Below are 16,364 nucleotides of genomic sequence, written 5' to 3' on the forward strand. Positions count from 1 at the left end.
TTTCCCTCTGCACAGTCTGCACAGCATGAACCTCAGATCAGGACAGAAATCTACATGTAATTTCAAAGACATTACTTTTTGCTCAAGGGACGAGTGTGTTACACAGCATTAATATTTCCAAAACATATTTTTCTTTACCCTGACCCTATTCCTCAAGATTTGTTGAATAGATGCTAAGGCTAGCTTTAAGGCTAGAAAAAACAGTTTGGAAACTGTATAGCTTTTAGACTTCCCTGCACACCAGATCTTTCTGTCCCAAGATTATTCCTGTCAGCTTCAGTGTAAAATTAAGTTATTTAATAATTAGATATGAAATGAAAGTAGGGAACCTGTGAAAATGCACATTATCTGATTGAACAACTAAAAGAAAAAAACTGGGCAGTAAGTGGTTCTTTTGATTCATGTCGCAGAACTCCCGGCTCATCTTCCACAGTGAAATGCCAGCTGTAATTTTTCCTTTGCAAAATGCCTTACCACATTTCCAATACTGTGTGGGTTAACATTTAAAACAGCATACTTCTTGTGGTTCTGTTTTTCCAAAACCTCTAGTTATCTGAAGCAGAAAATATCTGCCGTGTCTCACTTGCAGTCTAGACTGCAACTGAGCCTGTCTTGGTTTGCTCCAAAACTTCCACAATACTCCAACATTTCCGAGATTCACAATTTAGGCTGAAATTAAGAAACTGTCATCAGTTATACTGCACTATATCTTACTTTGCAAAAGCTAGCCATTTAAAATAAAACAACAAATCCCAGGATCTGGGAACACTTCACAAACAGAAGAAAACAACCGCCACAACTCGAGTCAAGCCATGGCTTAGAGCAGTACATATTTCCCCATCAGTCATTGAGGGGGCAATTATTCTCTTAACAGCTGCCTTGGAACAATATGGAAGAAATCAAGATCTGCTCTGGTGAAACAGCTTGTGCTGAAATATTTTCTTTCCGATTCAGCTGATCTCCTACAGTGTTTGCTTGGCTGTCTGGGGGGTCAGTGGAGGCCTCTCTCACCCCAGAGGAACACAGCTGCCGAGACGGCAAGACCGCCAGACCACCCTCTCATACCGACAGAACAACGTGCGCTACCCTTTGCCAGTCCAAACCTGATCCTGAAGTGACAAGCAAGCTTTCAGTGTCACAATAATAACTGCTCACTTAAGCCTGGCGCAGGGTTACTGGACTCAAAACAAAGGGCAACACGCATGCAATTAGTCCATAAACACTGTTAGGAAATGGGACACAATGACCTGCGAGATGTCTTTTTGAACAACAAGTGCTCTCTTGTGCTTTATACAAATACTAGCTCATGACAATACATTATTTGCATTATTGACCTCAGGCAAATAATAAAATAAGAGTTGCTTGCCTACACTGATTCTTTTCAGGCTTCCTTCTTTAGAGCAGAAAAGAAGCTCTTGGCCTCTATTTTTAAATCTATCTTCATATCCCTTATCTGCCATGCCAGAGCTGCACAGGAAGATATCTAGCACCGTGCCAGCCCACACGCTTCAGCTTTTTTCAATTGAAAGATTCTTAAGAGAGATCTCCAAGTCAAGTGCCACGAATCATCTGTCAAGCTGCTCTATGGGAGAAGCTGCAAAAATATAAAAATATAAGTTCAGAGTGGTTCTGGTTCAAAAATTAATCAATAAGAAAGAGTCTTTTTAAGAGTTTTTAATCTAAGGGACATGACCCCATTAACAGAAAACAGTATGTTAATTTTACTGTCCGGTGAGACTTGAAGAGACTTGGATTTAGGGAGCAGGTCTAGTTCACTGTGGGTATCCTTTTTCCCTGCCTAGTATCAGTGTATTGTGTGTGGTCTCCTGTCTATCAAACACCATTCATTGTCCAGGATCAAACAGATCTCCCTGAAGATAACCTTGGCTGCTTAAAGACCCATTTGGCAAAAAGTGACATAACATACAATTTCCAAAATCAGCTAGTCTATCTCACACACACTCAAGTGCTTTAATGTGCTCAATTACCAATGCATGCATCTTCAGAACAATACTATCAGCGCTGGATTTAATGCCTCAGAGCTTTTCCTCTCCAAAAAAATCTTAATTTTGGATAATTTCTTCCTAGTGAGGGAGGAGCAGAGATCACAGGATAACCTGGGATATCAGTCTGTTTTTGGTAGAAATCTCCAGAGCACTGATGCTGAAACAACAATAGGTGCAGATGCAGAAAAACAGCACACCAAGCAGCCCAAAGATGGCTCGGAGATCAAAGCTGACAGGCAGCATAGGAGTACAGCTTGTTCCATTACCCAACTATTAACATTCTTGTAGAGGTGACTATGATGTTCAAATGGAGGGTATGTGTGGACAACCCATTCTCACCCAACTACAATGAAGTGTCTTTAAAAAGTCAATCTTGCTTTCGGAGGCTCATTTAAAGTGAACCTTCACAGGGCCCTAATATTTTTAGACTAGCTAGCTTCCACACAGAGTACTTTTAATTCTATAACCGGATCAGACAATTTCATACTGCAGTGAGCCTGACAGATTGTCCTAAGAACAGCAGTGGATCTACAATTTCTTAATATTTCCAAAACATCAGATTTGATGTCATTAGGTATAATGTTTTGCAATCAAGCTTTGACAACACGCGCACCAAGGCAGACAGCAAATATTCAGAAAGCAGGGAGGGCGGTGAAAAAGAGACTCTCACTTTGCTGAATTACATCAAGAGATCATGATCCATGTGACTGATTTCCTAGTTGCTTGTTAAAACGATCAGATTAGTTCTGCTATTACAAATCATGTGTGAAAACTCTAGCATTGCGGAAAGTGTTTTGAATACTGCCTGCCATGATGAAAAGAAAAGCGTGGCATTAAGAATTAAAATTGGATTCAACTGACTGTGGCCTGGAGGTGGTTTATGAGCTGGATCCCGGGGTGGGCAGTGTTTCCTGTCCAGCTGACTGGGCTGCAAAGAACCAGCCAAGTGAGCAACAGTGCATTTCCTATTAATCTGCTGGGGTTAGCTGGGGTTAACTGCCAGAAGAGTCTTTAAATCCAATATCATGACTGCAAGTTTTTGAGAAGTAAAAGATTAACACTTTAAAAAGCAGAAGAACACTCCATCTAGTTTTGACTTTTTTACTATTTCAAACCCTTTTACCTACTCAAACAAGTCATTAATATTCTCTTGTTCCTTTTCCTTTCCTTTGCATGAATCAGCTGTACTTCTCAGTAGGCTATTTCCAGCAAGCTGAATCATGCATGGGTCATAGTTATTATTCAGAGTGTTAAATGACATGCACAAAGGCCCAATTATCTTTGCCAGCACCCAGAGTTGAAGAGAAAAAATGCAATTTCCTGATGCAAACATCCTCCTAAATTATCATGACTGAAATTCTTAAAATCCCAAATATATAATTTAAAAAGTTCACATTTGCACGCTGCACACACTAACCACAGACATCAAAAAGAGACATCTCTCTCACAGATGTTAACTGGCCATCCTACATTCTAAGCACCATTTTAGAAAGACCATGAGAAACACATAACCAGAGAGAACAGGATATAGACACTTAAACCTGCGCCAAGAGTACAAAACACTTCATCTTGTTTCATATCTATGCGTTTTGTCTTATGAGCCATTGCAGAACACATTTTGAAGCTCCTACGATTGAGTGAAACTGCTTCTGGTACATTTAATAATACTCCCACAATCTGAAAGAACATCTATTCAATCAAGGAAACACACCTATAAGAAAGCAATATATAAAAGGCGCATGTTAAAACTTTATAAGTCTCATATTTTGTCATGATGAAAATCATATTTTTATGGAACGGATTACAAAAGTACAGAGCATCTTAAAATCTCATGTGAAGCCTTGTACTAGTAAAAGATACAGCTATGTGAAACAAAGCAACGGCAGCATTTCAGACACAATATTTATGCAGTTTTGCATAAACGTTTGGATGTACACAAAATACCTTATTTAACTTCAGCATGTAAATAATCTCACATAACACCCCCCATAAATGTAAATAAGAATCAGAAACCTGAAACACAATTTTAAAATCCAGACCAATTCAGAGTCTTCCAAAAGACAACAAGAATTACAAATGTTTTTTTGACCTGCTCTGCAAATTAACATTCAATTTTGGCAAAGGTGGAAAGTTACTGGAGGACCAGCTGCTGCAGAGGGGACAGGGTGCCAGAGGGAGCCACAGACGATCACCACACAGCAGGACAGGCTGCCGGGCTTTTATACAGACAATCAGGAGAAGGTCCGGGGATTTAACATGCACTTCCATGCTCAGAAACAGTACATTAATTTATACACATCAAAGTGATAAAGATGACCAGATCCTTTAGGGTTGTAAAAGAACACATATTTACCACGTGAAAGGCTTAAATCGTAATCACCGTGGCTACAACACAATGAATACCTTTTAAAACAAACAGAGAAATTTACATATAACGTTGGTTCATAAAAGAATATATTTAAGAGGGTTTTTATAGGAGTTGCTCACAATGTGTGGTACAGAGGTACATGGTATACAGCATGTTATATGCCCATGGTGCCATTCAGGACTAATTTTGTCACATAAAAATCTGAACTTGAAAGCCCTATGAAACGCTGTTCTTGGAGCCGAGAGCACTCCTGTGCACACTTGTGGTCCAGCCCCCCCCACATTTAGCAGGGCGCCACAGCGGTAGCAGAAGGACAGTCAAATGTGACTGCCGCTGTGGGACAGGATGCCACTGGTACCGGCTGATGGCCAGATGTTCATGCAACCTGATCACCACCCCAGGGGGCTTTAAAGCCACAGCAGCATGCTTTCACAGCGCGGCCCTCACTTTATCTCTGTCCTCCGCAACACTGCAGACCAGACAGGATGCAATCTGTTCGAGAGCTGCCCAGGTCACACGCACAATGCTGTCCCACATCAGGTGAAAGACTTCTATTACTCCAGCAAATTGAAAATGGTCAACTGTGGCTTGCGACCACTTACATAATGAAATGGGTTGACATCCCCTATTTCAATCAGTGATAATTATATTTATAATACCAAATTAAGGTCAAGCAAACAAAAGCATTATTTAAGAACAAAGTGCCCCAATTACGGCAGTCCAGTGGCAAAATGAAGTGTTGTCATTTATAATAAAGCAATCATAGTGGGCTTTTAGAGCTTTTTTTATGTCATGTCGTTGAAATTTGGTTGCATTATTTAGTGTAGACTGCAGCAAACAAACTGTGAAATAATTTAATCTCTGCCGTAGCCTGTAAAGATTCCTGGTTTTGAACAGAAAGGAGGAAAAAGCGAGCAGATTTTAATTTCCCCCAAATGTCTTTGTTTTTTATATTGCAAATCATGCAAATCTTACATTACTGAACCACAAATGAAAACCAGAAGCAAGAACAAGGGGAGACCAGATCCACTGGCTAAAAACAGACCTCATTTGTCTCCTCACATCTTGATCCTGGGGACAACCGTCTTATGTGTAAACAGAAGACTTCAAGCATGACTACGAGAGGGAAATACACCACTTCTAAAATGTGTTTTGCACGACCACCCACCAAGCACTTCTCCTGAATGTGCAAGCAGACTTCTTTGCTTGTACAGTTTATCAGCGATGGTACTAAGCTCCGCTACACATATATTACTCATTCTCTTAAAACCTCACATTTGGATAGAGTTATCATTTCCACATCACATAGGCCACAAACATCTGTGGGTGCATGCGTGTGTACAGAAAAAGCAGTTCTCTCTCCACCAACAACAAAGCTCTTGGCCTTGAATTTCAAACTCCAGCATCTGAAAACCTTGATGATAGACAAAAAGAAATGCATATGTTTAGAAAATAGAATTTGAATAGGAAATAATACCCACTGAAAATATCAAATGGTCACATTGAAGAATGAACCCTGGAAGTGGTTTGGTCTCTGGACTCGCGACTGGAGCACTGTGGGCTCAAATCCCAGGTGCAGATGTTGCTGCTGTACCACTGAGCCAAAGTCCCTACAGTAAACCCAGGTCTATAAACCCATGGTCTGCATGACAAAAAGGGATAATTGCAACCTCTGCAAGTCGCTTGGAACATCAAAAACATCGGCCTATTAAGTTATAGTAATAAATCTTTAGTGCCACGCCCAGTAAACCAGGGCTTCAATACTGATGAGTTAAACTGGGAATTAATCGTCCACTCACCTGGTAGTACGATTTGATCTGGCGCACTAGTATAGACAAATTTTGTATCCTGAGAGTCGTATCGTTGTTCACTTTCTTGTTTGTTCTTTGAACAGAAGCATTAAGATTTCTGAAAGAAGAAAGATGGTCAGTATTAACACAATATAATTTCACTACAGTTGTTGAACAGAGATGAATTTTTTTTTTTATTTAAAATAGGGGAAGAAGGAAACTTCCATAGGATCTTTCTGTGCAAATAACACTTTGACAACATTTTACCTTAACCTGAAACCAATGTTAAAACAAGCATGGCCTTTACATCAACATTTTGAGGACACCAAAGAAAAGACAGACGCGAGTTACAGTAAAAGGAAATGAGATCAGGAAAACAACAGCAAGAATGAGATTTATTTTAATTTATGCAAGTCATTATGTCCAATTTCAATTAAGCTCGGATCATAATGAATCCATATTCATTACAGATAGCTTCAGATGGGTCTCTAAATGACAGAACGCATGTCAGGAAGGTTAATGAACAGTTAGCTAATTTTGTCATCTCCCATTATGGCCTAAAAACCATGTTAAAGCCTTCCCAATCACTGGCCAGACTTACACCAAGGAGCTGGAGCTGTTGTAACAGCACACTTACAGCACTTTTGCTGAACAGCTATCCCATTGCCAAATGGAACTCCACACTTGAAACATGGTGTCACTTAAGCAATCCAAATGTAAAAAGTGTTTCCAGAAGTCTCATCTTGATTCTGCTGTGGAACAAACCAGTACATTTTGTTCTGAACCGGGTGCGGCAAGCAGTGAACCAAAAACCCATTGATATTCCTTTTTTTAGTTAAGATTACAAATTAAATAAAAATGCAAAATTAAGAAAATATACATGGATAACAAAATCATGTTACATGGATTTATGCAGGATAAATATTTACTCTTTAAAAAATGTTGTTTTGAACAATATAACGATGCACAAGCTGAAAAATTCAAGGTGATTTGATGTTTGTTATCCGAGGTCTGAGCTGAGAAGTAATGAAAACCACATTTTTGGAGGGATTGAAAATCTATTACTCTGACAGTTTTAATACCAGTGCCCTCAAAATACTCCTAGATAAAGACACATAAAAAAGTCTGATTAAAAGACACAGGGCATGGACAGATGGCTGTTTTTAGTTATAGGCTCTGACCTAATTTTGTACTGGAGCAAATCTGGTGAGCCAACGTTTCTGTTCGGAGCGAAGGGAATGTTTTGAACAGCAAAGCTGTGGGAGTGGGAGTAGCGGAGCACATTTTCGTGGTGAACCAGGATATTTTGGACCGCATGGCCACTCATTTCTATTGATCCAGCATAGTGCTTTTTGTTTCTTTGGAAAAACCAAATAGGCCAGCATCACAGCTATTGTGAAAGCTGTACTGGAAGAGCATCTGTGTTACATTTTAAACAAGGTTATCTTTGAAGCCACGAAGGACCCCTCTCTGTATCTGGCATATTTTAATATCACCGCTCTGTTATTGCTTTAAAGTTTCATTTATTCTCTCATGAACTCTTACTGGACCAGTCTCTCCTCCGTGCTTGAGTGTATGCAGTAAATGTTTAGATCGGTTCTCAGATGCTCTTATCTGATTTAGGCACAGACCTCTATCAAAGGTACCAAAAACACCAACTCACATCTGTAAAACTTAGGAGTGTATGCAATAAAGAGCTTCTTACTGGCATACTGTATGGCCTACTGTGCTGCACTAGACTTTCCAAATTATACAATTTATTGTACAATTTAGCGTTTAATGTAAATAACAAAAAATAAAGCAGAAGAAGCTAAATGATGATCATTTTCCAGCACGACAGGCTCTGTCCCGAGCCTTGACGGGTTCCACAGCAGTTTGCAAACCTGGGGTGCCTTGTCTGAGATTGGCTTCTTCCCTCTCCCTACAGTCGGAAACTCTCCATCAAGTCTGTGGGTTGTAATTCAAAGCTTTGCAAGAGGCCTGCAGTTTTGACTTAATCAGGGCCTCTGACTTGCTCCACACTCTTTAATACTCCGGCAAGTTAACTTGTAACACATTAATGTCACCCTATGACTGAAAACGCTTTACTCTCACTGCTCTGCCCCCACCAAAAACTATCTTTTTATAGTGTTGCAAATCAGGAACAAGGGTCTTTTTTCCCTGCAGTTTGAATAGATACAGTCACGTGAATCGCAAATCACTGCCTTTATTGAAGATGCACAGCAGGGGATCATTGTAATTAAATTTAATTAAATACCAGAGAATAAAATGAACCCCCCCATCGATGAAGACAGTTAGTTAAAAGAAAGAGTTGTCTATGAATGCTAATTAGGATATCTCCTCGATATGAGGTCACAATCCAATAAATGTAAACCTTAAACCTTGCACGGTGCTCGTTTTTCAACGGATATCAATGAGCATTAAAGCCCTGTGCAGCTGAATAGGACCCTTTGTAAGGTGGAAAATGAAAATGCTTCACTGACAAAATAGCCCAGCAAAATAGGCTGAATCTGTGAAGAAGTCAATAGGCAGCACAGCAGTAAAACACAGCCTAGAGCATTTTTACATTTATGAGTAACCTACTTATGACAAGTTGCATCAATTTCAGTTGAACTAAAAGATGGCTATTGTGTGAGACAGGGGATTGTGAGTACAGAACAATCCAAATATGTCGCTAGAGAAATCAGTCCAGTGTAGATAAAAAAAATGATCAAATAATGGCACTGGATATGCAACTAAAAAAAAAAAAATAAATTACACCAGTGCAAACCAGATGCACGTGCTAGTCCTGAGAGCACAATTACACTGGACACTGGCTTCTGACCAGGGAGTCTCTTACAATGCAACTGTTGCTGGACAGTCACAAGTGAAGAGAGAAGGCTCCCAGGGGAGTCAGAGCAACCCAAATGTAACGGATCCTCTCCTCCTGCACGTGCCATAGCTAAATGAGACATAAGGCCTGCTGTGCGAATGGCGCTCTGCTGGAACAGCAAAACAGAACAGAGAAGGGAACCACAGTGCCAGCGTGCATACTGTAGAAGAGATCCGATATTTCGGTTCTGCCGTCATAAACAAGAAGAGTGATATCCCCCAGAATAAAACATAAAGAAAAGAAACTTAATAGCGTTGTGTAGTAGTGTAAATGTTCAGCCCTGTCAAATGAAAAATGGCAGGAGTCAAAGCCGCTGCATCTCAAGAGGAGAGTTTTAAAAGTGTTTAATACCTTCACTCTCGTGCTCTACGAGCCACTTAAACATTTTGTTTCATGTAGTTTAATTTAGCACCAGCTAAACAAAGTATTTGCCTCAACAGCATGCTGAAAACGTTGAGACGAGGGTTATTAGGTGTTGTTTTTTTGGTTCACAACATACTGGCTGCAAAAACTTCAGCTACAGAATACAACAGTGCTGTACCACAGGGGCGAAGCACGTATGTAAAAATGACATGGCTAGCATGGTTCGTCACATTCAGGGTCAACAGCAACACATGCTCTCAAGATCTCACAGGCAATGACTGAAAACAAAGCACAGCAACTGCCAAGCAAGTGCTAATTTAATCACAAATTACCTAAAACAGGATACAAAGGTAAAAAATACATAATTAAGAAAAAGGCTTCACTGGAGTTCTGGTAGCTATAGCACAGTATAGAGGCCTGTTAACCTCCTGTTGGACTCTGAGGCCTTTCATCTGCCCAGATAAGGATCACCAACAAGGATTCTGACAAGCACACACAAGGAACTCTCCAAGAATTCAAGGAATTTTGACATGGAGCTTAAAAACATAGAAACATTTTTAAAGAAATTGTACATTTATGTTGGCACTGGGCTCTGTAAAACACTAAAATAAAAATGTAAACAAATGGAAGACAATATTTAGGCCAAGAAGTCACAAAAAAACAACCGATGGATTAATTGCTCTGCCAAATTTTAGCCAGGACTGTACAGCAATCCTTTTGGGTGTTTTGAAATTAATATTTGAGAGAGACTGATGAATAACAGCATACAAATCAGATGGATTGAGGCCACATTCTGCTGCATGACTTCACAGGTAACGAAGGAGGTATTTATAATGGAGATGGAATAAACTATACTGTACAACAGCTGAGAACATCATTTAATAATTAATCCACATTACATAAACATTCATACAATGAAGTTTTAAAATTCATATAGTGGAACTTGCAGGGAATACAAACATTTCAACATGGTAAATATTAGAAGGAAACATTTTATACTGTTAATTGTTTAATCAAGTCCACATGAAAACAAAACAGACCTAATCTAACTTAAATATGTGCTTTAAAACTGTCACATAATTATAATACAAAGCTTACAATATGCTGGACATAATAGGGTTGACTATTTAATGCACATCAGCAAAAATTAAGATGTCAAAAAGTTCTCTATTTGGGGGGGGAGGGGGGGGGGGGGGTCAGGATTAATGGGAAGTAAGTTCTGACAACATTTCAAACCAAAGCACAAAAACTAGCAATAAAGTCCCAGTATTAAGGGCTCTCACAACAATCTGCTTAATAAAGACCCTCCCTCTGCAAACCGACAGCTCTCCACCATTTAGTTCCTGAGTCCTGCCTGACTGACACACTGACCGACATTATCAGAACTGGAATCTGATAGCTTAATGGCCACAGCATGCCTTAGCCTCAGCTCTCCACATCATCTCCTGCCATCTGTGCATGTTTCAGTGTAAACCATTAACTAATCCAAGAGGGTTTCCCAATCCCCAGGAAGGCTGCAAGCTGTAGTGCTTCCCTTGTTTCAGACAGCGTGACAGGACGCCAAGATGACCAGAGAACATACACAATCCCACACTTCCTTTTTCAAAAGCAGAAAACACAGCACTGTGCTTGTCCTTCGACCTGTCTTCATGAGATCGCCATGGCAGGGTGAACAGTGGTCCATTAAATATCTTTCAAACTCAAAAGCTCTTGTCCCCTTCTGCGGGCTATGACAGGCTTGAATGCTTCAATGACTAGCTCCTCTAGACCGACCCTACCGCTGCACCACATGGGTGATAATTAGATGTCAGACAGTACATTATACAGGTTTGCTTAAGGTCTCTAGCTGTCCCCTTTCAGCTGTTCGGATTGAAATATTGCCAGCGTGCTGTACAGCAGGAGGAGAATGGATAAGATGAAAGAGACAGATACCTCTTGTACTCTTAAGTCTCTGCACCTCCCGCCACATACAGCGCAATTTTCTGACAGTGATGAGTGCCCTGGTTGTAAACGAACTGTCGTTTAAGCTCTAAATTGATTTGTACGATCAATCCTTTACCCATTTTTCTTGATAATCACCCAGCTTGTCAAAAGCTGGGACAGGAGACCCTCCATGAGACAGGGTTCTCCAATCCCAATGTCAGTATTGATTTCCGAATGAAAAAACTCCCTTTATCGCCATGAACTACCGTCCCCAATAACCATAACTCAGTGCCGTTTAAGAAAACAACAAAGGCGGCCACGCCTTATCGTGCACGACTAATTTGCTTTACAAATTACCCGGCAGTAAATCAGTTTCATTATGTTTAATATACACAGCTATACACAGTCTCCAAAGCGTACATTCCCAGCTATTCAGGCATTCATGTGGTTTGTTTTCGTCTCTTCTCAAGCACACTGTGACACTATGAACTGGTCATTTACTTAGGGCTCGGGGAATCAAAAATTGAAAACAAAACAGGGTCTCAGAAATAAAGACTTCATCTGGAAAGACCTTCAACAGAGATTTTCAACTGGAAAGCTGTGTTCCAAGTGAAAATATGACCCATGTGTACTTAAGGCTCCACAGGACAAAGAAGTACTTCATGAGTAAGTTTGACAAGGCATCCTCTGTTGTTCAGCTGTAGACTGAATACCATGATTTACTCAGGAACCACTGCAGAGACTAACAGCGACAGATGTCATCACAGTCTCAGAAAAGACAGGCGAAGACTTATGTTGTTTGAAGAGATGCCTACCAGAGTTTTGGCTGACTCCACACAGAAATTTTTCTCAAAAACTAAAGCAAGACAAAATGTGCTGCTCTCAGTCTATAGGTATATATTTTTATTATAACAGGCAGAAAATGAAAAAGGGTACTCAGGTTGTTGATATTTTTTAAACTTGTGCTATCTGTTAAAGATGGAACCACAGTCTTACTCATTTGGCGCAGATCAAGGCAAAAAAGCGTGGGAGACCCTTTAGCAGAAAATAATTATAAAACACTGGAATTTAAATTTCTGGTATCTTACAAATGCTATGCGCAAGCTTTAGATGATTCTGGCACTGTAATCACATTTTTAACAAGAAACAGTAACCCCTTTAAAATGATCAATAATAAGCAATTAGCAGACAACCACTGAGTCATCACATTACAAAGCCTTGACTGTCTCTAGGAATTTAGAAGTGTTGAGCTCTAGAAGACAGAAGTACAAATTAAGATTTCCTGAAGCCCGCGGGTCAGCATTAGTTTACAGTTTTATCAGACCCTGATCTTACTTCTAGAACCAGGCCAGAAGTCTTAGTTTGCAAAGCTAATGATTTTAAGGCAATTATAGGGCACGACTGATGGTGACAAAACTGACACTCTCACCATGGTGCTAAACGAACAGTGTTGATACCGCAATACACAATGTACTTTATGTATCAACATATCAGTCACTTTCTCTAAACTGTTTCAAATCTAGACTCAAAACCTTCTTCTTTAGAAGGGCCTTCACTTAACTGTTATGTTCCCCTTTACTCCTACCGTATTCAGTACCCCCATCTACAGTCTCCTCTCATTGGGCCTTTATATTGTACATAACTTGTGTTTTGTTTTTTTGGTGTTGTCGTTCTGTAAAGTGCTTTGAGAAGCCACCTTTAAAGGTGCTATATAAAATGAAGCTTATTATTATTACCACAATACCAGCCCATTTATTAGCACGTACAGTGTCTCACCTGATTGAGAGACAACTTTAAAAAGGATCAGTCTGTTCAGTTTAAGTACCAGCAAGTGATGATCTTCAAAAGTAACAAAATGTTTATCTTAGTCTTTTTTTTTTACTGTACTGCTCAGCTAAAATGAGGAAAACAGCCAAGGACGAGAAGGTTTCGGAAGATATTATGGGCCAAGTAAGACTCCCACGAGCCAAACAGGGCTTCCTGACTGTCCTACAGAGGCTGCAGCCAAGAAAGAAAAAAACAATTTGGCTGACAAAAAATGAATCCCTAACAATGAATTATTCCAATCATTTACTGGAGGAAAGAAACACATACATGTTCCCAACAAAATGTCAAAACAGAGTATTTCCACTGATATCCTGCCTGTGGTGCCCTGGGATTTGTGGCTCTGTCCTCGGCTGACGGGCACAGGTCACCCAGGGTTCACCCTGTCCTCTAACCAACTTACAATAATGCAACACTGGACCCACCAGCCAAAAGCTACCAGTAAACAAGGACAGTGTGCTTGGGGCTGCTAGCTAAGGAACAACACACTTTCCAGTACAAGACAGCTATGAGCCACCAGCCGCCAGAGCAGCCGTCGGCCAAGTTCAGTCCAACAGTTAAGATGGCCTAGTGGGCACAGAGCACCGCTGGGTCTCAAAACCACTGCACTGCTAAACCCTAGTGCTTAGTGCTGGCAGACCTCAGGCCTCTCCTGATAAGCAGGTTTCGAGCAAACTACGTGGATGTGCATTTACAAATGAGAAAACAGAAGGCACTTTGTTGAGGTGTCTGGAACAAACTCCCCAGTCATGTTGTTGAGGCCGGTATCCCGACTCTCTTCAGCTGGATGAGATTCTCTGTATCAATTAGCTACTGACAACTGAACTGGCTAGACGGGTCAAACAGTGCCTTCTTGTTTGTAACCATCCTCATGTACAGGAGGTTTTCAACATTTTGCTCAGACCACGACTGGGAGACCTATCAAGCCTGACCTTCTCTCCTGTCTGTGCCGTGAAACGGCCGCTCATTCGCCCAGCCTAAGGTCCCCATTCATCTGTACTTGACAACGGCAGACACCTTGACATCATCTTCAAAGGCACGGTCGTACGAAATTGATTTTAAAATCCCTTCGGTGTGCGAACATCTCTTGGTGTTCCTATTGATGTGTGGTCTCTTATGGCAGCTGGAACCCACAAAAAACGCAAGGCGATTCAAAAACAACGAAAATGCCAATATCTTTCAGCGACTCCCCCCGCCTCACCCCCTCAGTTCCTCTTCGGCCAATTGCATCCGAAAATGTAAAAAAGAAATCGCCATTGTGAGTCAGGAAGCGCCGCATAACGCAGAATGCATCCTGCTCCCTGTACGAGCACACAGATCCCACACACACACGCATGCATGCACACACAGGACAGCGCTTCCTTTAGCGTGCAGATGACAGTTCGCCTGACCGCCCGAGTCCCAGCCTCCCCGCCCGCCGGCTCTGATCCCGGTGCCGAAAACCGGATCGCCCCGGGCGTCCGCGGGAAACATGGGCGGGGGCCACGCAGGACACCCGTTTGCACCACCGTGCTGCACAGCCCCCTTCGGCACCGACATCTGCCCTTTCAAAAACAGCCTACAGCCGACAGCACGGCTCCCTAGGCGCCGGGGGTTTACCATCCCTGCCCGTTTCAGGCCATGCAGGGGAGAAGCACACCGTCGCCAATTGCCATGTTTAATACCGCGCTGTAGCGGTGAGCACACATCCACACAGCCCCGGGAGGTGGGGGGGGGGGATACTTACATCTGGAGCATGATCTCGTTTAAATAGACGCCGTCCACTAGCTGTACATACTCCGCAAGGCACCCGCCGTCTTTCCCAGATAGGAGCCCGAACGTTTTGACCTGAAGCGCGCAAGCAAAGGTAATTGTTAAAAAAAATAAAAAATAAAAGAGGATAAGTGCCCGAGAAGGGAAATGCCATGAGGCTAAGAAAGGGGAGACCTTACCCAAGTCACCAACGGCGTGCGCATGAACTGCTCCAGCAAGGGCGTGAATACTTCGCTTTCCATGTCGGAGTGTGCGATCCCCCCACAACAACGGCAACAGAAAATAACAATAACACAAGGATTGTTGTGTAGTATTTTAGGACGGGCGTCCTCGTCTCATCCGATGAAGGACAAAAAAATATATAGATCCTTTATTTAGGCGCTGTTCCGGCTCTGGGCGGTAGAAGTGAGGGCAACCGTGCCATCGAGCTCCGGTCCGAGAGGAGAGAAATCAGGAAAAATAAACATCCAAACATTTCTTAAGATCCGGCTTGGACGGAGGAAGGTGAAAGGGTTCCAGACCCAGAAAGCCACGCTGTCCGTGACGAGGGAGGCAGGTTTGTGCGAGTTGAGCTATATTGTTAAGATCCCGGTCTGTGCTGGAGGGGGTCTAACGCCAATTTCACCAAAAGCAGGGGAAAAAAATTCCCCTACAGTCCTGCGTCTCAACGGGGGGCTGAACGGAAATACAAATTCTTACGTACGGTCATGTCCCCCCTGCTCCTCCAAAAAAATATATTTTAAAAAAACCAACTTGAATTACGGATTTAAAAAAACACAATCCTCATTGAGCCCTCTTCTTCAGGAAAGGGTAAAAAAAAATCACAAGGAGCGGACGGTTACCTCTTTAACACGCCCGCCACAGAATGATGTTGGGTTTTTTTTTTCTTTTAGGAAAAACTGTGCCGTTAATTAGAAAATTACGACGGTTTTTAATCGGTAAAAGCGGTCCGCGCGGCGACGTCCTGTACGCGTCAAGGCTCCCCGTGAGCTGCCTGTACAGCAGCACGCGCTGCTCGCTCTCCCGGCTGCCAAGTAACGGCCGCGAGCTGCCAGTCGGGGACGCGAAGAGCCGAAGCACCACCCCTCCCTCCCGGCCAGTCTCACTGTCTCCCTCCCTCTCTGTCTGTCTCCGTCTCCCCGAGCCTGCGGGGGGCACTGATTTACCCGCACGAGACTCATCTACCTCCGCCAAAGCTCGCCGGGCTCGTATCTTGGAATGAGATAAGAAAAATAGTGCCCGAAAAAACTTCACCGCCCCCCCCCCTTCTCCTCCTGAGTGCTTTAGTCACGACCCCCCAATTTTCGGGGTCCTGACTGATTTGAGGGGGGTTGTTATACAACCCCTTGTACTAATTAAATCCTGTCCAAAACCGAGACCAGGAACCCGCCTAAACCGAATCGTCCTTTAAAGGAAGCTCGTAGGGGATGCGTCCAGGTTGAAATGTTATTCCCTGCTAACGAGAC

General features: G+C 42.1%; 1 protein-coding gene across 6 annotated transcripts in view; it reads right to left on the reverse strand.

The window, feature by feature from the left end:
- Positions 1-16,100, reverse strand: part of ccdc88aa (coiled-coil domain containing 88Aa) — a 69,140-nt gene extending 53,040 nt beyond the window's left edge. For 3 of the 6 annotated variants that reach the window (XM_069179783.1, XM_015362450.2, XM_015362447.2), the window contains exons 1-3: positions 15,078-16,100; positions 14,873-14,973; positions 6,174-6,282 (exon numbers count right to left, since the gene is read on the reverse strand). In XM_069179783.1, the coding sequence (XP_069035884.1) occupies positions 6,174-6,282; positions 14,873-14,973; positions 15,078-15,140 (273 nt within the window). In that variant the 5' untranslated portion in view covers positions 15,141-16,100. The remainder of the gene's footprint in view (positions 1-6,173; positions 6,283-14,872; positions 14,974-15,077) is intronic. The other 3 variants (XM_069179786.1, XM_069179785.1, XM_069179784.1) reach the window with 1 other exon arrangement.
- Between the last annotated feature and the right edge of the window lie 264 nt (positions 16,101-16,364).

Source organism: Lepisosteus oculatus, chromosome 17, assembly GCF_040954835.1.
Source record: "Lepisosteus oculatus isolate fLepOcu1 chromosome 17, fLepOcu1.hap2, whole genome shotgun sequence".
Classification (NCBI taxonomy): domain Eukaryota; kingdom Metazoa; phylum Chordata; class Actinopteri; order Semionotiformes; family Lepisosteidae; genus Lepisosteus; species Lepisosteus oculatus.